We start from the raw sequence: 26,226 nt of genomic DNA, 5'->3' as shown, positions 1-26,226 counted from the left end.
TTTGCGATTATGAACGCTGCACAGTCACAGATCATTCTGATTTTCCAGGGGAAGCGAGGAATATTAAAAGGGCACTGGGCCAGTTTTCAGGGATTTGGATTCCGGCGCTGTTTCTATCTCGGACTTATGGGGTACAAAGACACTTTAGCACTTTGGGTTTCAGTTTCTCCACCAGGCAAGCGAGACATTAAACAATTCATAAAGTGTCCTTCAGCTCTCACATTTTCTTCCCTGCTGAGAGAAGGAGGAAGAATGTTTCTTACAGTCTGCCATTCAGAACTTGGAATCCTTAGAGCTGCAGGTCTACCAGGAGTCAAGAGAAACTTTTTCTGGCAATGTAAGAATGTTGTTATCTGGCAATGTGAGTGTGATGATAAAGTCAATGGCCAGGTAAGGAAGAGATGGGACGATGCTGAATTCATAGAGTTCGTAAGCAACCTACCTCACAGAGAGAGAGTACAGCCCGATCCTTTCATTGCTGTCCCTCAGAAGGTAGCTGCCGTCACATCCGTTTGAGAGGAGAAGAGCCTCGGCTGCATGGCGTGTGAGGTTGCCGTGATACCACCTAGGAAGGAGAGAACCACGCTTTCACTCAGGACTCACCGCAGGTGACTCTTCTTTCACTTGGTTTTCCTCTCCAAGATGACCTCAGCAATATTCTCCACCATAGGTAGCCCAGAAACCAAACTCTCAGCCCAAACATCAGGACAAGGAACTCTCTGGGCCACGCTGAGAGGAGAGTAGAGAGAATTGGCGAACAGGAGGGTTATGGGTTGAATTGTGTCCTGAAAATCCGTATGTTGAATTTTCCCAGTACCTCAGCATGAGACCTTATTTGGAGATAGGGTTGCTTTCAGCAAGTCATAATGAGGTCATTTAGGGTGGGCCCTAATCCAGTCTTCGTATAAAAAGGGCATATCTGGAGACGGACTTGCCAACAGGGAAAATGCCCTAGGAACATGAAGACGGCCACCTCCAAGTCAAGAAGAAAGGGCTGGAACAGATCCCTCCATTAGAACCCTTGGAAGGAACTGATACTTGGCTTTCTGGCTTCAATCCTCCAGAACTTTGAGACAATACCTTTCTGCTGTTGAAACCACCCATTTTGTGGCACTTTGTCATGGCAGCCCTAGCAAACAGACATACGAGGTTACTGTGTAAACAATTTTTTTTTTCAAAGTCCAAGTCAAAAATAACTGTAAGAATAAGGTTTGGCCAATTTTCTCTCTTTCTTTTGATCTCTTTCTCATACCCTCTTTGCAGTGTTGGAAAACCACTGAGCTACTACACTGGAGGCCACGGTCATGAGTGAGATGAAGTTGAACACAAGGAATTCAGATGTTTTATACTGACATGTAAACCCCATCAGATAGTGTTTCAAACTGACAAATATCTGAGGAGCCAGAGAAGTCCCAAGGAGATTCAAATTGATCTATAGGTTTAGAAAAAAGTTTGTTTTAGAAAAAGTAACACGGATCCAGGGTAGAAGAAAAAAAAAAAAAAACCCAAGTAGTTCAAAAAGAAGACTCAGTAAAGATAAAGCCTTGTTCTCACCCTGAATCCCCAGTCCCCCTGTTTTCTTCCCCAGAGGATACCAAAGTCAACCATTTTCCCATGTTTCCTCCTCAGAGACATCTATGCATCTAAAGGCATTCTAGTACGTCCTACCACCTCCTAATTCTGTGGAAATAAGAGCATTCTAGGCACACTGATTTGCACCTAGCTCCTTTCCCCTAATTACAGATCTTTCACGTCTTTTTAAGGACTCGCCAGAGGCGGTCCAGTGTGCTGGGTTGGGATTGCAGCCCCTGGAGTTGGCTTGCCTGAGTCCTATCCAGGTGACAGACACCTCTACCAGCTGCACAACCTTGGGCAAGTTACATAACCAGGCAGAGCCTCAGCTTTCTCACTTCCAAAACAGGATTCACACTAGCCATATCCCATAGGCCGGTTGTAAGTACTGCACACATTAACACACATGAAATGGCCAAAACAGGCCTGGCAAACAGAAGAACTCAGGACATGGCAGTTGTTACGTAAAACCACTGAGACCCACAAAGCCATAACTTGTGATACACTCTCAGTGGTGTGATTTTCTTGTGGCACAGATATAATTTTTTATTACCTTGAATTTATTTGGGATAACAGGAAGCTAGGTCCTGGGGACAGTTACTGCTGCAAGGGACCCCCAGCTCAGGGCAGCGGAGAAGAATGGGACACAGGCAACTACACTATGCCAGTGATCAAAGAGCCAATGAAGAGGTATGGATAGTGTATGAGAACTTCAAGGAAGAGGGGCACCTGGGTGGCTCAGTTGTTAAGCGTCTGCCTTCGGCTCAGGTCATGATCTCAGGGTCCTGGGATCGAGCCCCGAATCGGGAGCTCACTTCTCCCTCTGAGCAGGGAGCCCGCTTCTCCCTCTCCCTCTGCAACCCCCCAACTTGTGCTCACTCGCTCTCTCTCTCTCAAATAAATAAATAAAATCTTAAAAAAAAAAAAAGAACGTCAAGGAAGAGCCCTACTCTGAGGGTGAGGGCTCCTGCTCTCATGAACCACCCTGGCGTCTACTGGGACATCCCTCTGACATGAAACTTTAGCCTAATAATAAACAATACACGTAAGACCATCTGTGGAAGGAAGTTTCTACATAGGTCTCCAAGCTATCTGTTTTCTAAAACTGCCATTTCCCAATATGTGTTTCTTTAGCACAGTTCCTCTGTGAGGCACAGATGCCCCAATTCTGTATTAGAAATGTATTTGCTGGCTGGAAGCAATGGCAAGGAGAAACATTTTTATAAGAACACCGACTAAGTTGTTTACATGCCAAGCAACCCCCTTCATTGAACTGAGTCAGACAAGTTCAAATCTTCTCATTACAAAATGGTTTCAAAGGACAATTGGAACCTGAAACTAATACAATGTTGTATGTCAGTTATGCCCAATAAAAAAAAGGACAATTGGAGGAATCAAAAATGAAGCTACAGGGGTGCCTGGGTGGTTCAGTCATTAAGCGTCTGCCTTTGGCTCAGGTCATGATCCCAGGGTCCTGGGATCCAGCCACGAGTCGGGATCCCTGCTCGGCGGGAAGCCTGCTTCTCCCTCTCCCACTCCCCCTGCTTGCGTTCCCTCTCTCACTGTGTCTCTCTCTGCAAAGAAATAAAATCTTTAAAAAAAAAAGGGAAGCTACAAAAAACTTCAGGTTCGGTTACAACCAAAATTCTAATTCTTTTTGATAAGTGAAATCTCCACAAGGTCACAAGTCCTTAAATACATTATGCCAATAATTAATTTTTAGATGAACACTTTGGCATAAGATTCAGTTTGAGACAATAGATCACTTATCTGAAGTGATAAAACTTGATTAACGAAATTCTAAAACATAAAGGGTTTGGACATTTTTTTGGATTTTTTTCAGGGAGACCTGAAGTCTGTGTTGAAAACATGTACAGAATTCTTCTGATCCTGGGCCTGGACCAATCTAAGACAGAGACTGCCAGGCAGCCTCTTACATTTCATGATGTCTCTGGGGCAATGGGATCCTCATTCCCCAAAGTTCTCTTCCACAAACATCTGACCTTCCTCTTTTGGTTGAACTAAGTATTCCTTTCCTAGAAATTTTGATGAACATATCTTCCAGGAAAGTGACTCTAGATCCAAATAACATTACATGTCCTTTATAGGACTATATCCACTTTTGGTAAGGATCATTCAAGACCACGTCCACAAAGAGCTAAAGGCTGAAAATAGAACAAAGTTGATAGTTTTCTCATAATCAACCTTCTCTACTTTTTATCATTCCAATCTTTATTTATTAAGCTTCAAATCTGTGCCAGACATTACACAAGGCATATACTAGGCAGGTCAAAGGGAATAAAAATGGAAAAGCCCCAGTCTAGTCTCCATTAATCTAGTTGGGAGGGTAAGACAAGTACTTTGTAAACTACGTCCAAGAGAATGGTTCCAGGAAGAAAGATCAAGACTGTTGTTTGAATGAGCCAATATCTGAGTAGGCCTTGAAGGACACATAAGTTATTTGGTAAATTGTGTATTATTTTTTCTGAAATCATATGTAGTAAAAATTAAAATATGTATACATACAGAAGAGAAAGTCAAAGTCTTTCATAAAAGAGGAAATACGAATTATAAATAGTTTCAATACTAATCAGAAATGCAAATTAAGACAACAATGTGATATTTTCTTTACTTGCCAGAGTGGCTAACCTTGAAGAATTAGACAGTATTAAGTATTGAAGAATACAGGGCCATGGGTATTACCATCCACTATTGGTAAGGGTAGAAGGTTGGAGGGTAATCTAGCACATGTGGGCTGAACAGGTGCATGTGACCAGCGATTCCTGTTCTAGAGTCTGCCTGGTGAAACACTCAAAAGTAAGCTGAAGGAAATAGGAACAAAGGTGTTTACTGCAGAGTTGTTGGTGAGAAATATTTGGAGCCATCCTAAATATCTACCATCAACAAAGTGGAGAGCTCATAGAAAAAGATTATGTAAGAAGTTAACTGAAGGTGAAAAGGCATTGAGAGCACTTTGTTGATGAGGGCAAGGAATGAGGGCAAGGGGTCAAATGCTACCAGCATTTGTGCGGGGTGGGGGGGAGTGGGGGGGTGGGGGGGAGTGGGGGGGGGTGGGGGGGAGTGGGGGGGTGGGGGGGGGGGTGGGGGGGTGGGGGGGGAGTGGGGAGGGGAATGGTGGCAGAGGGTGGGAGGGTGTCCGGAAAGCTTAACTTCCAACAAAGAACAATGCAGTCCTGACCACCTGAAAATTGTCCTTATCAGAAGGCAAGTGCACCCCCACTGAAGATGTCTGTGTACCACACACACCAAGGTTGACAGATCCCAAACATGTTATTAAGTTAGAGGAACTAGTGGCAGGTTTGACACCACTTCTTTTTTAAAAATCTTCCCCCTCCAGGGGCGTGGCGGCCCTGGCAAGATGGCGGCGCCTGAGAAGATGATGTTTCCGGAGAAACCGAGCCACAAAAAGTACAGGGCCGCCCTGAAGAAGGCGAAACGAAAGAAACGACGGCAGGAACTGGCTCGACTGAGGGAATCAGGACTCTCACAGAAGGAGGAGGAGGATGCTTTTATTGAAGAACAACACCTAGAAGAAGAGAAGCTAGCTGTTGGAGACAGAGAGGCAAAAATTACATGAGGCGTGGTTACTTCGGGAACAGACGGCACAAGAAGAATTCAGAAGAAAGAGGGAAAAGGAAGAGGCAGCTAGAAAACGGCAGGAAGAACAAGAGAGAAAATTAAAGGAAGAATGGGAAGAGCAGCAGAGAAAGGAGAGAGAAGAGGAGGAACAGAAACTACAGGAGAAGAGAGAAAGAGAGGAAGCTGTGCAGAAGATGCTGGAGCAGGCTGAAAATGAGTTGGAAAATGGTGCCACATGGCAAAACCCAGAGCCACCCATGAACTTAAGGATAATGGAGAACGATCGAGCCAATTGTCCATTTTACAGTAAAACAGGAGCGTGCAGATTTGGAGATAGGTGTTCACGTAAACACAATTTCCCAACCTCGAGCCCCACACTCCTTATTAAAAGCATGTTCACAACGTTTGGAATGGCGCAGTGCAGAAGGGATGACTATGACCCGGATGCCAGCCTAGCGTACAGTGAAGAGGAAACCTACCAGCAGTTCCTGGACTTCTATGACGACGTGCTTCCCGAGTTCAAGAACGTGGGGAAAGTGATCCAGTTCAAGGTCAGCTGCAACTTGGAACCTCATCTGAGGGGCAATGTGTATGTTCAGTATCAATCGGAAGAAGAATGTCAAGCAGCCCTTTCCCTGTTTAACGGACGATGGTACGCAGGACGGCAGCTCTAGTGCGAATTCTGCCCAGTGACCCGATGGAAAATGGCAATTTGTGGTTTGTTTGAAATACAACAGTGCCCACGAGGAAAACACTGCAACTTCCTGCCTGTGTTCCGAAATCCCAACAATGAGTTTTGGGAGGCCAACAGAGACATCTACCTGTCTCCTGATCGGACTGGCCCCTCCTTCGGTAAGGGCCCAGAGAGGAGAGACATGACGGGCCACCACGAGGAGTACTATGGGAGGCCCAGGAGGAGACGGAGCCCTAGCCCATTGCACTCCTACAAGAGGGACGGAGAAGCAGAGAGGAAAAGGAGAAACAGGCGCCGGGGCCAGAAGTCTCACAAACACATGGCAAAGAGTCCCGAGAGGCACAGTTCACGAAGTAGAGCAAGGAAAAGGGCCCGCAGCAGGGGCTGGGGCAGTGGGAGCCAGAGCTCCTCTAGGTCCAGGAGCCGCGGCAGGAGGAGGTCAGGCAGCAGAGACAGAACTCTTCAGAGCCCCAAATGCAAATAAACGTACTTTGTTCTTTAAAAAAAAAAAAAAAAAATCTTTCCCCTCCACCCAAACAATACAACACATACACATTTATATATAAAGATATGTAAAAGCATAAAACAGAAGTCTGAAAAAAATACACACCAAACTCAAATCCTGGAAGGAACCAAGATGAAGGGTGTTGTTAAAGGAGACTGTAGCTCCATCAGATTTTCCTAATTTGGCTTGATCTTATATAAAAAACACTAATAAAATAGATTCATCTACCAACTGGGAATCTAAAATTTGAAAAAAAAGAAAACAGTTAATTTCTTCTTTAATCCAACCTCCAGAGATAGCCCTGTTAATGATTTGTTTTATCCTTTCATTCATTCCACTGGTGTTTATTGAACACTGGAACTGACCTAGCACTTGGGGAGAGGGTGAGGGAGGAAGAAGGGCACGGAGAGAGAGAGAAACTTCTCCATTTAAAGCCTGGTGAGATTTGGAGTGACAGTTGTTCAGGGACGGGAATAACAGGAGTGCAGACCTCGCAACAAGGGAATGGTTAAGTGTGTCTAGCATCAGAGCACTGCTTGGTGGTGTGAGTTACTCGGGGTGAGTGCCCGCAAGGAGCCATGGTGCGATGAAGCTGCGAGGTTGGCCGTGTTACAAAGGGCACTGGATATTGACAGGTCCTTGGCTGACGGCTACAGGGATTTTTATGGCTTAATATGCACATCTGACTGCTCATTATGTAGAGTCCTGACTGCATGGAACTGTGTTCCAACTAAGTTCCTATCATTGGAACTGTTTAAAACAATTTTTTTTTGTTATTCTGATTATTAGGGGGGAGAGTCAGATTTTCGAGAGCTTGAAGCTTGTAAAATTTGGAATTCTCTTTAAGAAAATTGATTTAAAATTACAAAAAATTAATTATTTAGAATGAGAAATCACAAAAAAATTACACATTGTGACAAATATCACAAACATCACAAAACCCAGAAAAATAACTTATTTTCATTAACTGTGTCACATACTCTTATACTTTTTTCCTCTGTATTTTTGGTCCGATTATCTTTGACTATTTCTTCATATGACAAAAATTTTGTAATATAGTTTTCTAGAGAGAGACTAGAACAATAATTCAGTCTTTCATCTAGACTATTTTTAAAAATTGTTGACAGCATAGGCTTATCGGTAATGAAGTTTTTTAAATTGTTGGCAAATTCTGGGACCTCTATCAAATTTCTCTCAAATATGAGCTCTAAGATTCCAGGGCATTTTACATTTTCATGCATAGGAAGTAATCTTAAATTCTCTGAATGGATGACATTTATTAACTATATGGCTAGGGTCTGTACCAGGGAGGAGCCCTGAAGCTGAGGCCTCATTGGCTTCACAGTAAACTTATTTCTGGTGACTATAAAAAATCATGTATGCTTCTAAGCTCTAAAAAACTAAACAATTAAAAATGTTTAGCTTAGGGGTGCCTGGGTGGCTCAGTTGGTTAAACGTCCGCCTCTTGTTTTCAGCTCAGGTCATGATCTCAGGGTCATGAGATCGAGCCCCACGTTGGGCTACGTGCTCAGCAGGGAGTCTGCTTAAGATTCTCTCTCTCTCCCTCTCCCTCTGCGCCTCCTCCTGCTCCCGCATTCACATGCATTCTCTCTTTCTCTCTCAAATAAATAAATAGATCTTCACAAAAATGTTTAGCTTAGTAAATAAAATCCACGTATAATCACCCCCCAATCAGGTTAGTTTATAATTCTTTTTAAAAATTCTTTTGTGCAGTGGGTGAATAAAGCCTCAACCCTAACAAGACTCATATCCAATCTTTGCTACATATTGATAATGATGGGCCCTCACTACTTTATAGGCAAACTCTTTCCATACTGCCATAGTTCATGATGGCCAGAAAACTCTTGCCTACGTTGAATTGCTGTTTCTTGCTGTCTAGCTTTCCACAGATGGTCCCAGAGCTACTTCTTGGTGTTCTATACACGATATTTAAACAAACAGTTAAAGCAGTTAGATTGTATTTTTCTCTTTCCATCAACTTCAACTTCTCTTTTTATGACAGGCTTTCGGTCCCTTTATCACCCAGAGACTTTATCTTCTCTGAATAGCCTCCAAATTTTTAAAACCTCTCTTAAAGGTAAGAGCTGATGTGGAAAACTAAGCCTCAAAGGATCCCCCTTATTCTAGCTGCTAGGTATACAGTAAAGCGACCCAAGATTGCATTAGTTTCTTGACAATTGCATCACGCTGGGGATTCACACTGCACCTACTGTTTGTTGATTAAAACTCCCAAGTCAGTCATTTTCCTCTGCTGTCCTGTCACGTCTTCCCCTGCATTAGGAAGCTGATGCTTTTAGAATTAAGTGCAGTAAGAAGCCTTTTTACAACAGGGAAATGCCAACTGAAAAGAAATGCGAATAAGCAGCAAATGTTTATCACAAACGTCTATGTAGCTTGGAGCGTCAGTGAGAGTTCTGTTGAGAAGAGACCATGCCTTTGTCTCTGGTCATTTCCTTAGCTCCTCTTTTGCTCCAACTTCCTACTTGTGAACTATGTGACCCCACACAAATAGCAACTTTAGTTTTCTCAGCAGTCAAGGTGACTAATAACAATGCTACCGTAACAAAACCCTGTTGTTTTCATATATTGGAACACTGTCTTCTTTTACAAACTTTTTTTTTAGATTTTATTTATTCATTTAAGAGAGACAGAGACAGAGAGAGCACAAGCAGGGGGAGGGGCAGAGGGAAAGGGAGAAGCAGACTCCCTGCTGACTAGGGAACCCCCTTGAGGGCTTGATCCCAGGATCTCAGGATCATGACCCCAGCTGAAGGCAGACACTTAACTGACCGAGCCACCCAGGCGCCCTTTTACAAACTATTTTTATGATTCTTTAACTTTTGCAGAAGAGAACAAGATACAAGATTTGCTAAATATAAAACATATTATAAATAGCAAATCTTATATCTTATGCTAGATAAGATATGCTAGGTATTGTGCTAGGTATGGGAATACTTTGGAATAAGGTTCATCTTCCTGAAACAAAAAATTAAAAAAAATTCTTTTGGTCTCATTTTTTCTGAAGAAGTGAAAAAGAGCAAGAAACTACTATTTATAACATACATTCAAGCAATGTTATATTCTTCTTTTTCCCCAAGGCCCACACATTGCTATAAATAAGTCTCAAGGCTAATGCAGGTAACAGAGCAAAGACTCATCAAGCTTCAAAAGAATATTTGCACTGGGTTTATGAGATTACCAAAACCAGCAGTTGACCTTGAAGGAAACAGTGGTATTATCCCTTCCATTATATAGTAACAAATTAGGAAACACCCACCCACTAAAGAATTTTCATCGTTGCCTCTCAGTTAGGTACAGGAAGCGAGCTCAACCACAGAGAAAGGCAGACCAGCTAGCTCCAGCAGGATGGTCCTCAAGTCAGCCCCTTCTCCCATTCCAGTGCAGTGCCCCTTTGTGCTAGAACCTTCCGGGAAATTGCTCCGGCATATTGGAGTCTTCATAGTTTTTATCCCATTGGGTTTTATTGCCTTAACTTAATCCATTGATATAAATTGATATTTCATTTTGCTCTATCCTTTAAAGGAGAGGCTTTCAAACTTTTTAAATCAGTATAAAATGCATTTTTATTTCTCTCTCTACACACACACACACACACACACACACACACACACACACACACTCCAGAATATTATAGGAAACAATAACACTACTCTTCCACAGGATACTTACTATTTACTATTTTCTTTTCTCCACTTATTTTTGACAAACATTGATTGTGACCCACTAAACTGACTTTATGGACACTAATGAGATGCACCTGGTGTTTGAAAAATAATGCAACTCAGTGCCTGACAATCTTGTTAGAAATGTACATTCTCAGGCCCCCTACACCTGTTGAACTGTAATTTGTATTTATCAAGAGTCCCAGACAATTGCTAATGCAGTTTAGAGTTTCAGAAGCACAGAGGTCAAGGACTGTTGGTCCTAAAAACTTCAATTTGTTTCAGTAACTTTGATGGTTTGAGTTCACAGTGTGTCTCATCTAAAGAAGAGTACACTGAGGGTAAAGAAAGTACTAAGTGGCTTTAAAGTACCAATGGGGAGGAAAAGAGAAGGATTTGTAGGCTAACATGGTCAGAAATTTCCCCAATAGCTGCAATGTTAGTAATATGGACAGTAAATGGTGTAGGAGGGGGAGTTTCCAGGGGGCTGGCATGTCAGGGAAAGTTTCGTGGAGGAGGAAGATCATGAATTGGAGCTTCAGGAATAAATATAGGTTTCATTAAGCAGTGAGAGAAAAGGTAATTTCAATGGGAGAAATGGCATAAGCAAAGGCACTGTGGTTAACACATGCATGGCATATATAGGGAACAGAATGCCTAGTTGAAACAGAGGCTTTAAACTGAGGAGTAATGCAAAATAACACTGGAAGAACAAGTGGACACAGGAAGTGATCTTGCAGGTTAAAACATGAGCCACACACCCATTTAGACTATATATTTCTTGGTGAAAAATTTCTTAGTAATCCACATCTACAGATTATTCATGTATTTAATGACTTATTCTTCCCCTTCCTGGCAAAGAGAAGTGACACAGAACCTACATTTGGTCCCATCAGGGTTATAAAGAGAACACAGATTTCAATATAAAGCAAGAACAGAGACTCCTGATTGTGTGACAGTAGCTGAAAGTCCTTGGAGTTGAATAGCTAATACAAACCCTCTTTAGAGAATTTTCTCTTTTTTCTTCATTTTCAAAATTATTCTCACTTTTGGGGAGCCTGGGTGGCTCAGTTGGTTAAGCGACCGCCTTCGGCTCAGGCCATGATCCTGGAGTCCCGGGATCGAGTCCCACATCGGGCTCCCTGCTCAGCAGGGAGTCTGCTTCTCACTCTGACCCTCTTCCCTCTCGTGCTCTCTATCTCTCATTCTCTCTCTCTCAAATAAATAAATAAAATCTAAAAAAAAAATTATTCTCACTTTTGAATGACATGGACACACCCTTTCTACCCTCTAGACCAAAGACAGCAAATGCATAACAGATGACTCCATTCCCCTTTTTAAAGGCCATGGATAATATCACTAATTGATCTGTTTTCTTTCTTGCCAAGGCTATATACTTGGCCTCAGAATCCTTCTGAACACAATGGTGATAGAACATAAGATGAAATGATAAGGCAGGCCTACTCCAAGCAATCTTAACTTGGGTTAATCTGTCCTTAGCACTTGAGTCATTCTGCAGGCTTGCTCAGAGGCTGATTTCCTTCACATTCATTTGGTCCTATGGCTGGTGCTAAATACTATGACTTTTTGTGAAAAATAAAGCTCTTGGCCCTCTATGCCATCAGAAATCATGGGTTTAGGGTAAGGAAAAACCTTGTCAGCTCAAGAGCTATCAGTACTGCAATTTATATTATACTAAAGTCACGACAATATCTAAGCTAAGACAGTGTTGTCCACATAAATACATGAAGTCCCCTATTCACAGATGTGAGCTTATTTTTCCATAATCAATGGAAAAATTGACCAGCAATGGACCCTGTCCAAGCGGGAGAACCAAACAGGCCTTGCAAAGTTTTTGAACATTCAAATGAGGCCTAAGAAAGCCATTAAATGTGTTGCTGAGGTTAGGCAGAAGATCAGCTCATCACAGTCCTTCCAATAAGGAGGTTTCTGTCATGGAACCCGCTGGTCTGTGGCTTTTCATATTGCCATTCTGAATGCCCACATTTACATGTGGTAACAGCAGAGCTAAATGGTGAGGCCAGCTGCCCCAGGCATTAAGACACATATCTGAGTGATGACAGAGGCAGGGTTCTGGCTAGCCGGTCAAATGAGGAACTGAGGGTGGGCCCCAAGGTTTGTTGGTTTTTTTTGGGGGGGGGGGTGGGAGTCAAGGCTCAGCTAAAGGAAAACAGTGCGGAAAGGAACCGCAGAGAATTCTGTGGGAGTTGGAGATCAGGGCAAACCTGTTCTCGAAGGAGTCCGAGGAATGAGGCAAGCAATTCTGAGAGATGGAAGACACACAGAGACAGAGGCAGAGACTCAGATCTTCAGAGACACAGATGGGCACGAAGAGTCAGAGACACAAAAGGGAAGGACCATGGACAGAGAGACAAAAGACAGAGCTGCAAAACTCAGAGCCAGTTAGAAAGGCACAGTGGCTCACCCAGATAGCAGAAGCACACAGGGCAGTGGCTTAGGGCACACGAAACAGAGGGACCCAGGGTATGGAGGAGACTGAGGCAGAGAAACCAAAGAGAAAAGGACGCAGACACATAGATACCTGCAGAGCCTGACTCGTAGGTGGGTCGACACACCAGGACATGCAGACAAGGACTTGCAGAGACCAGAGGGGCCATGCCATGGACTGTGAGGGGGGAAGGGGGGCAACTTGCATATCATTCCAGCACAGGTCCTTCAGTCTGGTCCTCAGGTCAGCCATCACGGGGCAGGAATGGTCTCAAGACTACAAGAGTGTTATTGGTTCCCCAGGGGTTGGGGCTTAGCGACTGTTGGATTTGGACCAGGAGCCAAAGCTCAGAGACACACTGGTAAAACTATTTCAGTTTCAGGACAAGAACTTGCAGAGGCCTGGAATGGCTGGGCAGAGACCCACACCAGAGATTTTCTCAGGAGGGTTTATTCCCGAGTGGAATCAAGCTTGACTCTGCACTTGTTCTCATTACTCTTGTCGTCTGTACTGCATAAAATGCTGCTCCTGGGTCATTTTCCTTGGGCTGTAGTCGCTGCTGGCCAGCTGCCATTTCGGGCGGCTACAGGAGACAGAGAGGGCCACTTTCAGCAAGCTACAGCTAGGGGAAAGAGCCCCAAACTTTGGAGGATGAAAAAAATACAGATAGATCCTTTTATTAGTTATCTCCTCTGGGTTGTGTGGTTCAGATGAGGCCTCTCACCAGTGTTGATTTATCCCACCAGTAAAAACTTTTGGGCATAAGGGGGCAGAGTGAGTCTGAGGATAATAAATGCAAATATGTCATCAGGGTTGGTGTGGTAGAGGGCTGAAGTCAAGGACCTTAAATTATGGTCTTGCCTTTGACTCAACTTGGGGCACTTCAAACCTTCAGACAGCTGCTCTTTGCCAAGTGATGGGCTGGGGTAGAGCAGACAAAGATGAAGAAGCTACATTCCTGCCCCAAGGAGCTCGCCATGAAAAGGAGTTTACTATACTCAACTTAGAGCAAGTGGACAAACCTCTTCGTGCTTTAGGGTTGACATTTGCAAAATGTTCTATTATTTGGAGAATCAAACCCAAAACATAGACTCTACTGGTGGTGAGTCAGAACCCTACAAGCAAAACGATGAACCCCAGACAACTCTAGAAATGGATAGTGGTAAAGTAAACAAAGGATGAATTAAAAGACCCTTGTGACATTAAGGTTTCCAAAATTCCTCTGACGTTATTTTGAAAAACCATACAAAAGCAGAACTCCTTATTTGGATGTGAATCACTAACTGTGCTTCGCAAAGTGGAATGACTGGTTTCCACCTCTGTTCCTTTCTTGCTACTCCCAGGTCATCACTCTAGTTTCTTATTCACAGGCTGTAAAGTCCCTGACCAATTAGCTTTTTTGGCTCTGGTCCCATTGCTACCTATCATGGTCAACTACCAGATTAATCCACCAGATTAATCTAAAAACAAAACATGATGACCATGTAATTCCACATTCCTATAAGCATTCAATAAGTCCATATTGTCAAATGGAGTTTGACCAAGGCCCAAACTCTTAATCCATGTAAAGCCTTCTGGAATTTGTACCAACCTACATATCTAAACTTTAATAGATGGAAACAGGCTGACCTGGGAAAAAAGATCCAGAACATGTTTTGACACAGACTAAAAAGTATATGATGGAAAAATCCTACCAGAAAGTAAGAGAAAAAGTATATACATGGTATGGCCACAATTCAATCTGAGTGCGCGCGCACGTGCGTGCGTGCGTGTGTGTGTGTGTGTGTATTTACAGAAAAATATTTTTAAAAGACTGGAGACGGGTGCCTGGGTGGCTCAGTTGGTTAAGCGACTGCCTTTGGCTCAGGTCATGATCCTGGGGTCCCAGGATCGAGTCTGGCATTGGGCTCCCTGCTCAGCAGGGAGTCTGCTTCTCCCTCTGACCCTCACCCCTCTCATGCTCTCTCTCTTCTCAAATACATAAATAAAATCTTTAAAAATAAATAAATAAATAAAAGACTGGAGACAAGTTGAACAATATGTCATTCTGCGTGGTTGTACATGGCTGACTTTTTGGGTGCTTTTATTTCCCAAATTTTCAATAATTAATACATATGATTATTATTTTTAACTGTTTACTGTGAATAACTTCAGAAAGTAGAAAAATAGCATAAATAATAGAAAAAGTAATACACATATTTAAATAATACCCATATTTTAGGTAGAATAATTTTCAAACTTTTGCCATATATTCTTTATATATTTTTGCAGGAACATTTTAAAAGTTAATTATAGATATCATGACACTTTAAGTAGTTTAGCATGTGTCTCAAAAAAGTGACATTCCCTTACTTAACCATATTTCTGTCAAAACAAATTAACTTGTTGCTCTTATGTTTTTAAAGTTATAAATTTTTTAAGTTATAAATTTTTTTAAAAGATTTTATTTATTTATTTGAGAGCGTGAGAGTGCGGTGGTAGATGGGTGGAAGGCAGAGGAAAAGGGAAAAGCAGACTCCTCGCTGAGTGCAGAGCCTGACGTGGGGCTTGATCCCACGACCCTGAGATCATGACCTGAGCCGAAATCAAAAGTCCACTGCTTAACCAACTGAGCCACCCAGGCACCCCTAAAGTTATCAATATTTTTAAACAAAAAGGTCTGAAAACAGAAAATGGGGGCAGGCTCTAGTGGGCAGGTGGGCAGGGAGAACATATGACTACAGAGACTCTGGAGGTGAGGGAGCAACACGGTTAAAGAGTCCACCAGGTGGGTTGTGCTGCTATTAGACAGGTCCCTTTCAAGGAGAAGGAGTCAGAGCCTGTGGGCTCTGAATAGGAATTTATCCTCTATAGGAGTTGGAAGAAACAAGAAATTAATGCAGGCTTTTTTTTTTTTTTTTTTTTAAAGGCTAAGCCTATGGCTATGACACTAGAAACTAGAAGAGGAAAGGCAGGTGGCCGTTTCTCAGACAATGAGGCTGTCAGTGGGGACTCTGAGAGGTAGAGCCCAGAACCAACCACTGGGTCCCTGGGATGAGAGGCTCTGAGTCATATGGGCTTCTTAGATTTTCTGAATACTCCTGTGTTTTGCCACTTTCCCTTTACTCATGCCATTTTCTCTTTAGCAAATGTCATCTTTTCTGACATCAACTGACAAAAACCTATCAGTTCCAAAGCCATATTGTCCACAACCAGTGATCTCCTTCTTTGCTGCCCTATGCTGTGTGCTTTGTCTAGACATACTCATGGCCCTCAGCCCCTCCACCCTGCATTCTAACTACACGTGTGTGTGTGCATTCTCTGTCCTCTGTGCCATAAACTCTTTGAGGGGACAGCCATTTCTTCTTCATTTCAGTGTCCCCACACTGCCTTGTCATCATTCAACAGCTGGATCTGTGAATGGATGGAAGAATGAATGAATGAAACAAAGTGACCCCATTCTATGTGGAGAACATTTGTGGACAGATTTCCACATGTAAGTAGAAGGAAGTCACCATCACCCACAGAGGAACAGAAAACACAACAACCGAAGAGGAAATTCATTTGAGTCAAGGAGAGACTGAACTTCACACCAGTTACATACTCTCACACAGCCACAAGAGAATCACCTTCCATTTTTAGAATCCAAGATTATGGAGTTGTGCAAAGAAGAGGAACAAGCTTGGGGCGCCTGGGCGGCTCAGATGGTTAAGCGTCTGCCTCGGCTCAGGTCATGATTGAAGGGTCCTGGGATCGAACCCCACATCGGGCTCCTGGCTCAGCAGGGAGCCTGCTTCTCCCTCTCCCTCTGCCTCTCTCTCTGCTCATGCTCTCTCTCTCTGTATCTCTGTGTCTCAAATGAATTAAAAAAAAAAAGACGAACAAGCTTTATCGCTCTACTTGGTATCACAGCTCTGTAAACAGATGCCTTTAAAACGTTGACTTTAGGGGCACCTGGGTGGCTCAGTTTTTTGAGCCTCCGACTCTTGATTTCGGCTCGGTTCGTGATCTCACGGTTGTGAGATGGAGCCCCCATCAGGCTCTGTGCTGGGCGTGGAGCCTGCTTAGGATTCTCCCTCCCCCTCTCCCTCTGCCCCTCCCCACCCACTCACTCTTTCTCTCTACAAACAAACAAAACAAAAGCAAAACTTTGACCTTACTACACTTTTCTTAGCCTATTCTGTTTGTCTAGCTCTGAAAAATGGAATCTACAAAAAATTCAATAAAGTTTTGCTTAATTAGGGTATTGGCCTGGCTTTGTGTGCATGAGCATGCATATTATGTGAAGAACATGAAAGAATAATGTCTTTATGATAACATTTCTTGGTTGTAGTAATCACAAAACTTTCTTTTTGTCTCTAAGTTCATACTAGTACTAACAAATAATGCTAATATAATAAGAGACAAGTGTGATGAGAACTAGCAAGTTGCATTAGTGGATAGGCATGTGGGCCCCAGAGAGAGAGAGCACAGCAGGGGGAGCGGCAGGCAGAGGGAGAGGGAAAAGCAGGCTCCCCGCTTATCAAGAAGTCTGATGTGGGACTCCATCCCAGGATCCTGGGATCATGACCTGAGCCGAAGGCAGACACTTAACCAACTGAGCCACCCAGGCACCCACTTTTCTCATTTATAAATGGAGATGATTCAGTAATAGTATCTACCTCACAGTGACGTGTGAATTTAATAAATGATACATGCAAAGGGCTTAAAATAGTGCCTGGCACATAGTGACATCCAATAATTACTAGTTGCCATTATTAGAGCATATAGCTTCTCCGATCAGTGTAAGAGCATCAGCTTTGGGGTAGGCTCGCAGGCGTGTCCCTCAGCTGCACCACTATGAGTGAGCTGCACGGTTCACCGAACCTCTCTGAGCTCACTCTCTGTCTCTATGAAATGGGTGTAATCATACCACACTGAAAGTACTGGGAAAGCTTAGTGACATAATGGGCGTAAATGGCATGGTGCTAGCACATAGTATGTGGTCAGTAAATAGTGAATTATCACAACAGATACCCTGGGACTACAGGCAACCTGATTTTTCTGCTAGTGAGTCTCCTTGTATATGAAGTTGGAATGCCAGTACCTTCTGAAGACCGGAGCTAGTGTATGCAAAATGTCTGCCTGCTTCATAATGAGGACTCATTTTGGTTATGATCATCTGTTCCCTGAGTCAGCAAACCACCACCTTTAGGGCCGACTCCTGCCAGGGTACAAGTCTTTGTATTTCCTGCCAGGGTACAAGTTTCTGTATAGACTAAGAAACAAGAATGGTTTTACATTTTTAAATGGCTATGGAAAAAAATAGAATATTTTGTGACTCATGAAAATAATATGAAATTCAAATTTCAGTGTCCACAAATAACATTTTGTCTGAACCCACTGTCATGGTCATTTATTTCTGTGTTATCTATGGCTGTTTTTGCATGTCAGTGGCAGATGTAAGTACTTGTGGCCGAAATCATAAAGCCTGCAAAGCTGGAAAATTTATTATCTGGTATTTTACAAAAAAAAACTTGCTGACCGCTGATCTATTCTAACCTTCTCTTATATGTACAGGATAGAGAAATTAGAGACTTTAGTTAGTTAGTTAGTTAGTTAGTTAGTTAGTTAGTTAGTTAGCTAGTTATTACACTGTCTTGTAGGAACCTTTGTTATAATCAAAGAACAGCTGGAACTTTAAATTATCAACTAACTAGCAGTTTTAGAACTAGTTTTTTTATTTAGGGGACCTGTCTAGCATTCACTACTTGTTTCATTTCCCCATTGCTTCATTTTGAAAGCAACAAACAACCTGACTGTTCCCAGCCCACCTCTTCCTTATCACTGACCAGTCTCCGCACCCTTTGCCCCCGCGTTCTTCCCCACCGTCCACCTCCTCCCCCAGTCCCATCCCACCAAAGGTTTGGTGAAGCTGAGCAACAATCACAGATGGTTTTATTTCTCCTTTGCTTTGGACACATTAATACATTTAGGATTAAAGAAAATAAATGTTTTTATTTTTTTAATTTTTAAAAAAGATTTTATTTATTTATTTGAGAGAGAGAGAGAGAGAGTGCTCGTGCATCCCCCCCTCCCCCACCGGGGGAGAGAGAAGCAGACTCCCTGCTGAGCAGGGAGCCCAAGGTGGGATCATTACCTGAGCCAAAGCCAGACGTTTAACCTACTGAGCCACCCAGGCACCCCAGAAAATAAGTGTTTTTAGATTGAGGGTTTATAAATGAGACTCAGAAATGCATCTGAGTTGTTTGATTTAGGTACTTTAGAAAAGAATAAACTGATGCTCTGAGTAAGCCATGTGTGTCCTAGAAAGGCAAGTGATGAATTAATTTGCTACAGCTCAGGGTTTAATTTTCAAAACCTTACATATTCCCAAGCCAGAATAAAAATAGAGACCAAAGAACAAGGATGTATGATATCTCTCTAACCACCACATTATCTGTTTATATCCACCCAAAATACAAACATCAGAATCTACCTAACAACTCAAGTAATATATTTAAAATAATTTTAAAATTAAGTCATTAAAACCAGCCACCTACTATTTATCAATTACATGAAATCATTTTGTTTTTATGGCGCTTTTTAAAAACTGAATTAAGCTGAAGGTTTGGTACAGATCGCACCTAACCAGTGACAAATTTTCAAAGAAAAAGTTTCATTTATGTTCAGAATTCTGCCAGGGGCAACCAGTCATTTTCAAGTATTCTCAGATATTATCACCTGCAAAAGGTATGTCAGCAATGTCCCGATGGGGCAAGTAATACTTGCTCAAGTCCATTACTAAATTTTCAGGAATTTTACAGGTAGGTTGTTAAACCTTCCCCCGCAGCTTGAAATTGCCCATGGTATCAGTATTTATACCAAGGAAATAAGCAGACTCTAGAAATCACCACTCGTCCAAGTGGTTTCTCAGCACCCCATTGAGTATACTTAAAACAACTATGCTGAACTGAAAGCTCTTATCGGGGGGATGAAAATGTTCTAAAATTGATTTACGGTGACGTTTGAACCACTCTTTAAAGTCACTAGAAATTGTGGATTTGTACACTTGAAATGAGTGAGTTTTATCTGTAAAGTACACCTCAATAAAATTGTTAAGTAAACTGCTTCCAAACCAACAAACAAAATGTCAACATTTATTAATGGCTTTAAGATTCAGGGACATACCCAATAAAAGAAAAATAAAGCCACATTTTTTTCAGCACTTCTGATGGATTTATATTCTATGCAGTGACTCCCAACCTTGGTCTCTCCCCAGAATCATTTGGGGAGTGTAACAAGAAAACGCTCACTCCCAAGATACTAATGTCATTTGTCTGGCATGTGGCCTGGACAGGAATTTTTAAAAACTCTTGTGTGACACTAGTGCACAGCTAAGGTTGAGAACCTGCACCGTAGAGCAATTTTTCCAGATCATTGTAGCTTGTCTGTTATTATGGAAACCATCCCCAAATGTATAGTAAATTTCCCAGCCTTCTGAAATACAGAAGTCTGGACATAAATGCACCTGTTTTGGGTGTTTCTAGGTTGTACCGGACGTCCATTCTTTGACCACGGAGGGAAGGCACAATTCTGTTTTCCTTGCGGGTTTTACCCATAGTCGCTTCCTGTTGCGGGCATATGGTGGAGAGAAGAGACATCATCTAGCTCATCCTTGTCATCCAAGGAGGTGACAACGTTACCTGTGGGCTCAGGATGGTTTAATTAAAGAACCAGAATTGAATACCTCCTTTGTTTCTCTTCTCCTTTGGGGCTTCCTGCTGATCATGGGCTGGGAATATTGATAATGAAGCATGTAAAGAATTATACCTTAATAATTTAATAAGGCTATAAGTGAGAGCCCAAGGGTCTAGCCTGGACTCCGTGACACCCATTTGGATGCTCAGGGGCATTTTACCCTCTCTCTTTGGAGATTCAACCTAGAAGAACGGTGGTATCCTAGAACTCTGAATTCCCAGTAAGGGGAGTTGACTTTATAGAAAATTCTAGCTGTTATTTCTGGTTTACCTTGTGAAAGTGGAGTTCAATTCTGAGACCTCCATTTTAAAATCTGAAGACAGGACTTTATTGAGAACTTTTACAGTAATATGACACCAAAAGCTACAATCTCTGCCATCTTAATGCAGAGATTTCATCCCCGTTTTAGTTTTTCTCTGGCAAAGAACATAGGCCTTTGCAGGTTGAAATCCCAGCTTTGCCATTTGTTGTGTGACATAGGCAAGTTTTTCAACCCCTTTGGTGCCATTTTCTTCCTTTGTAAGATGGAGATCACAGTTTCTAGGTCAGTGGGTTGCTGTGGAGATAGTCCTGTTTATGAAGAGGCGCTGGTCTTGTCACTTGTGAAGCACAGGTGTCAAAACCAGCCTCGTTAGGATATTTCTGGTGCTTCAGGGTAAAGGTCCAGTTTCTCTAGGAAACCCCCTACACCTGTCTTGTGTAATACTTGCTTCTTTTATTAAATACCCCGATGGGTTGTCTCATCTGGTCCCTTCCTAAAGACAGGACTACGATGACTCCACCTACCTAAACTTAAAACCTGCTTGAGGCAGAAACGTTATCCTCCTCCAGCCTCGTTAGTATTTAAAAGGCTCCAAGTGGTGCCTACCGATGTGTATACAAACAAGAGCTCGCAAACGCGGTGTCAGGAGAGAGAAACCCAGATGGGACAGTGCAGACACTTCCTCATTCTTTCGTTTTGAGAAAGTCCCTCTCCCGTGCAGCCGGCTAGGCTTTCTGCTTATCTTACTGGCAAGACAGCCCTCTTACTGTCAATAGCTTAGAGCCTCAAGTGTTTGAACAGCGTTTTTATTCATCAACCAGATTCATATCCAGGAAAACAAGCAACACCAACTCACACACCTCGATTCTGTCCCTAGTCCCAAAGAATGCCCAACATTTGATTTTCATCCCCTTTTCTCCACTTAACATGTTTTCACACCTGGGAAAACACCGTATGCTTTTAAAATGCAATTGGCCCCAAGCAGGAGGATGCCTTCACAGATGAGTGAAGTGGAAGGCAGCGAAGCCCGAGATGGCAGGGTGCTAAAGAAAATCAACCAAAGCGAGCATTTGGGTGGCGGTTGGGAGTCAACGCTCACCAGAGCAGTACTGTGAAAAGAAGACCTGCTTTCTTACCCCAAGTCCTGGAGCAGCTCAGCTTCTCCATCTGATCTGCTCCACAGATCTGAAGGATCCTGGGCGCTCATCTTCCCTTCTAGGGATTCTGCTCTGCCCATTCGCGCGCCTCACGACCGCTGAGCCCCTGCCAGGTGCTACGACGGGAAGAGGCAGCGAGAGAGAGAGAGAGAGCGCGCGTGAGAGAGAGAGAGAGAGAGAGAGAGAGAGAGAGAGAGAGATGGGCCCTCCTGCTCCTCACTCTCTTCTCCTCTGAGAGAGAAACCCGCTGTGGCTGTGAGTCTCCAAGCAGCAAGGAAGTGAAACTTGGTTACTCCTCCCACTGCCCCTCACCACCCTGGCCCCAAGGCACGGGCAGGAGTGCTCTGTCAGCCAGGAAGTATGCAAACTTAGGTAGCTACCTCTGAGGACACCCACACTGCCTCATGCCACGCGCAGTTTCTGTCAAAGGAAATAAAGATGAGGTCGCACCAGCCAGGACTGGACTATCCATTCACACTCTTCCCACGAGGCCATCCAGAGTTCCTCTGAGGGGCTAATTCAACTTGGAGCAGAGGGTACGAGCACCCCCACCTTCTGTCTCCCACACAAACGCAAGGGGCTCCGAGGAAGCTTCTGTATCAGGATCATCTTTACGGTGGGTGGAGAAATCAGTCAAACCCCTAGCCTCGATACCGAAGTCTGGTTTTTCGCACCCTCTCAATATTTCTGCCTCGATTACCCAAGCTTTCCACTACGCCTGTGGCGTTCAGATCGGCATGATTCAGAGACAGTTACTGTTTTCTCCGAGGGGGTAGGATTGGGTGAGAAGGCAGGAAAAGTCGGAGAGGCCAGCCTTGGTGCCCAGAGTCCTTGAGCTCGGTGTCCTTCCCTGCGGACTCACCGTGGGCTTTGCTTCGGGGCCGGCTCGGGGGAGAAGCCCACCCGCCTGCGAGTGCTCACGGGAATCTGCGGTCACTCTGAATGCTGGGGAGTCCGGCAAAGGGCAGCAATAAATGGACTAAGAACCTGTGCGGCTGCCCGCCTTTTCTCTCTGTGTACCTGCAGGAGAAAATGTGCTTCTGGATTCTTTCCCTTCTCTCTCTCTCTTACACACACACACACACACACACACACACACACACACACACACACATCCTGACTCACTCAGGGGTCACGGGGGTGTGCTCTGGGACTGAACACCAGCAGCACTGGCATCACCAGGGGCTTGTTACAATGCACAGTTTCTGTCCCAGCCCGTCTGACCGACACCCGAGTTCAGACAAGACCGCCAAGGTGACTCCCGTGCCCTTTAAGGTCTGAGGAGACCGCCTTGTGGGATACGGAGGCCACGGAGCTGTTCCTAAAGGAGAGCACCTGTTGCGGGCACCGTTTCACCTTTCCTTAAGGTTCTTCCGTAGCATCTCTGTTGGTCAGGGGCTTGTGAGACCCTGCGTTACTCTGATTGCCGGTGAGAAATTCCTGCTGTCTACAGACAGCCTGGGGGAGACTGAGCCCTGATAACAAGCCAGTAACTGATTGTACAGGAACATTTAAAACTCTTTCTGCTACAGCTTGTAGGAGAGGAGCACAGGGTCCACTTGCAAACAGATGCCAGCCCCGGCCTGGGAGGGGGGGCTGAGTGTACCCGCGGCAGAGATAGGAGCAGCTGGGCGGAGATTTCCTGTTCTCCTTCTAGAGCGTTTTGTTCAGTGTTTCAGTATCTATTTTGTTCCCATTTTAGCAAATTCTGGTTTTTCTTTTACTTAACCTCTCCTCCCCCTTTTTTTTGGGAAAGATGCAAAACTTACTAAGATCACCCTCTTCCCATTTTCAGTCTTCCTGCCCTTCTCCTTTTCTCATTTTGCTTTCCTGTCTGTGAGGTCTCCCTCCCACATTTTGCTCTCCCTCTCCTCTGAGGTCATTCTTTCTGTCATTTACCCCATTTCCCCTAGGTTCCCTCCCTTCCCTACTGCCCTCCTTGCTCCACTAACTACACATTCAGTATTGGAGTGGTACCAGTTGCTGCAGCATTAAAAGACAGTTTCAACAAAATGCTGGGTATTCATAAAAATATTTGGTAATATATTTTACATTAGATTGTTTGGATATTATATATATACGCACGTGCACACACACACACATATATACATATACATATATATTATTAAAGAAACTGCAACTTTTGCTTCCAAACAAATTTGGTACTGGTTCCTAGCACTGAATTCTTTCCATACGGGTTTTGAATGTAGAAATGGATACAAACAATCAAGCTGTTTTAACAATTCTGGAACATCTTATGCTTCATTGGAAAAATTTTTATTTGTCAAGAAATCTTGGGCCTTTATTGGAATGACTATCACATCCAGACCATCAATTGTCTCATGAAGAGAATCTGGGGAGACCTATTGTATCTAGTTTTGAATCTCTTTATTAGAAGAATGGGCTCACTGAGTTAACCATAGCTTGGGGTTGAGAGAGCCTTACTCTGTTTCCCACTGTCTGCTCTTCCGTCTCATTAAAAAAAAAAAAATCACCATTTCATATTTAATTAGAGCACAGAGACAGCAGAGAAAGAAAAGAAAGAACTGACCATGTTTTTCAGCTGGAGGCCAGCTCTCCAACAGGAAGACTTCCATCTCTCCTTTTAATTCTGTGGCAGGTTCAGAGCTGCCATATTGCTTTTAAAAATATGCCAGTTTAGTTTTGCTTGAAGCTACCACCTCTGTGTTCTCTGTCACAATTATGTGATCATTTAATCCAGTATCAAAGGCTGAGGCAATTGTGTCATCTTGAATTAATTGAGACCCTATTTTATTTTCTTCTCACCCCTCTAAGCAGTCCTAGCTTCTTTGTTGAATAGGCTGTCTAGATATGGCTATAACTCACCAACTCAGCGTGTAAAATTTACTCCAGCCTTCCCGACCCTTCCGCTTCCCTCTTTCTTATTTCCCCTTTTCTCTGTTGCTTTCCCACTTTTCATTTTCAATAGTCAATCTTGAATTCCGTTCTCTGCCTTCTTTATCTAATGTGAAATGTTGGTTCCTTTTGCTAAGCCGGTGATGTGGTTTAATTCCCTCATATCATCTACCAGTGTTTGAAAGTTCTGCAGAAGTAGTATAGCAGCGCACTTCCCAAAACCCATCAGGGAAGGTGGAGAATCAAGAGTTCCCTGCAGCGGTGGGAAATCCTTGTCCTGCACTGAGGCTCCCTGGGACTCACACTGTCGTACGTCACCCAGGAAAGCTCCATTCTTTCAGAACTTCTATCATGAGGGCCATACGTGTGCCCACATCCACTGTAATCCATAGTACAGCTAAGTCCCAGGCTCCCTCAGGTCAGAGGAAGGGCGTGCCAAGGATCAAGTTCATGGCTGCTGTGGACTTTATCTCTATTTGTACGAGTATCTTCAGCTGCTGTGTTATTGAAGCAGGGATAGGGTATCTCCTAGATTACAGGACATAGACATCTGGCAGTCTCCTCACTCTTTTCAACCTAGCTTTGCTGTCCTCCTTGCTCCTCCTTGAACTTGGCTCATTTTTGCCTCAGGGCCTTTTAATCGCTTTTCCTTTTTCCCCGTTTTTCTCTCCCTCTAGATCTCATGGGGTTTCCTCTTTCACTTCACTCAGGTGTTTTGTTCAAAGGTCACCTTCTCAGAAGGAGCTTCCCTTGCTACCATCTTAAAGTGCTTCTCCTCCGTCCCTGGCCTTTCCTTCCAGTTCCTTTACACTCTGCCTTATGCTTCTCAAAGCACTCAATGTTGGTTGTTAAAATACTACAATACTTCCATCCAAGTTTGTAAATAGTCACTGCCCTGCAACCCTGAGTGTCCCCCAGTTATCTTGGTCACCCCTGTTCCTAGACACCTGAGACCTTTCCACTACCCTGTACATGAAGGGGATCTCTAGAACTCTGTTCTAGCACTAGGGTCAGCACCCGTGGCTATTCTGATTCTTCAATGCTTGTGGCATGCCAACGGTGTATATAACAGGTGTCCGATTCCTGTAAGTATACATTCAATGATTTTTAATGAATTTACAGAACCGTGCACCCATCATCACAATTCAGTTTTAGAATGTGTGCATCACCCCAAAAGATTCCTTGCATCCATTTGCAATCTAAATATTTTCGGTACCATTACTGTTTAGCTCTACTTGAATTAATGATATAGGATTTTTGCTTACTTGTTGCAGCAAATAAATTATATAATATATAAAGTTATATATTCCATATGTTCTATATCTATCTTTATCTCTCACCCGAAATGGTCTTCTGCAATGTGACCTTGTCACTCCCCCATCAAGAGGTGGTACCTAATTCCCCTCCTTTGAGTTTGGCCCGTCCTTGGTGATCACCTGTGACCAATAGAACATGGTGGAGGTGACACTGCATGACTTTCAGGGCTAGGTTGCAAGAAGCCTTGCCGCTTCTGCCTGATGTCTTGGAACACTCACTCTCCAGACATTCCATCCAAGGTGTTCCCTTTTGGAAGCCAGCTGTGATGTCAAGAGAAGCCCAAGTCATATGGAAGGTTTCATGTGTATGCTCTGGGTGACAGTTCCAGATGAGCCCAGCTCAAGTCATC

General features: G+C 43.5%; 1 protein-coding gene and 1 pseudogene across 1 annotated transcript in view; one reads left to right on the top strand and one right to left on the bottom strand.

Moving 5' to 3' along the window:
- The window catches only part of DAPP1 (dual adaptor of phosphotyrosine and 3-phosphoinositides 1), a 49,739-nt gene extending 27,810 nt beyond the window's left edge, over nucleotides 1-21,929 (bottom strand). The window contains exons 1-2 of the mRNA XM_027600393.2: nucleotides 21,663-21,929; nucleotides 443-565 (exon numbers count right to left, since the gene is read on the bottom strand). Coding sequence (XP_027456194.1) covers nucleotides 443-565; nucleotides 21,663-21,763 — 224 coding nt within the window. The 5' untranslated portion in view covers nucleotides 21,764-21,929. The remainder of the gene's footprint in view (nucleotides 1-442; nucleotides 566-21,662) is intronic.
- LOC113925788 lies at nucleotides 4,952-6,350 on the top strand (annotated as a pseudogene).
- Nucleotides 21,930-26,226: the final 4,297 nt, after the last annotated feature.

Source organism: Zalophus californianus, chromosome 2, assembly GCF_009762305.2.
Source record: "Zalophus californianus isolate mZalCal1 chromosome 2, mZalCal1.pri.v2, whole genome shotgun sequence".
Lineage (NCBI taxonomy): Eukaryota > Metazoa > Chordata > Mammalia > Carnivora > Otariidae > Zalophus > Zalophus californianus.
The sequence above is the reverse complement of the archived record's forward strand: the minus strand, read 5'-3'. Positions and strand labels throughout refer to the sequence as shown.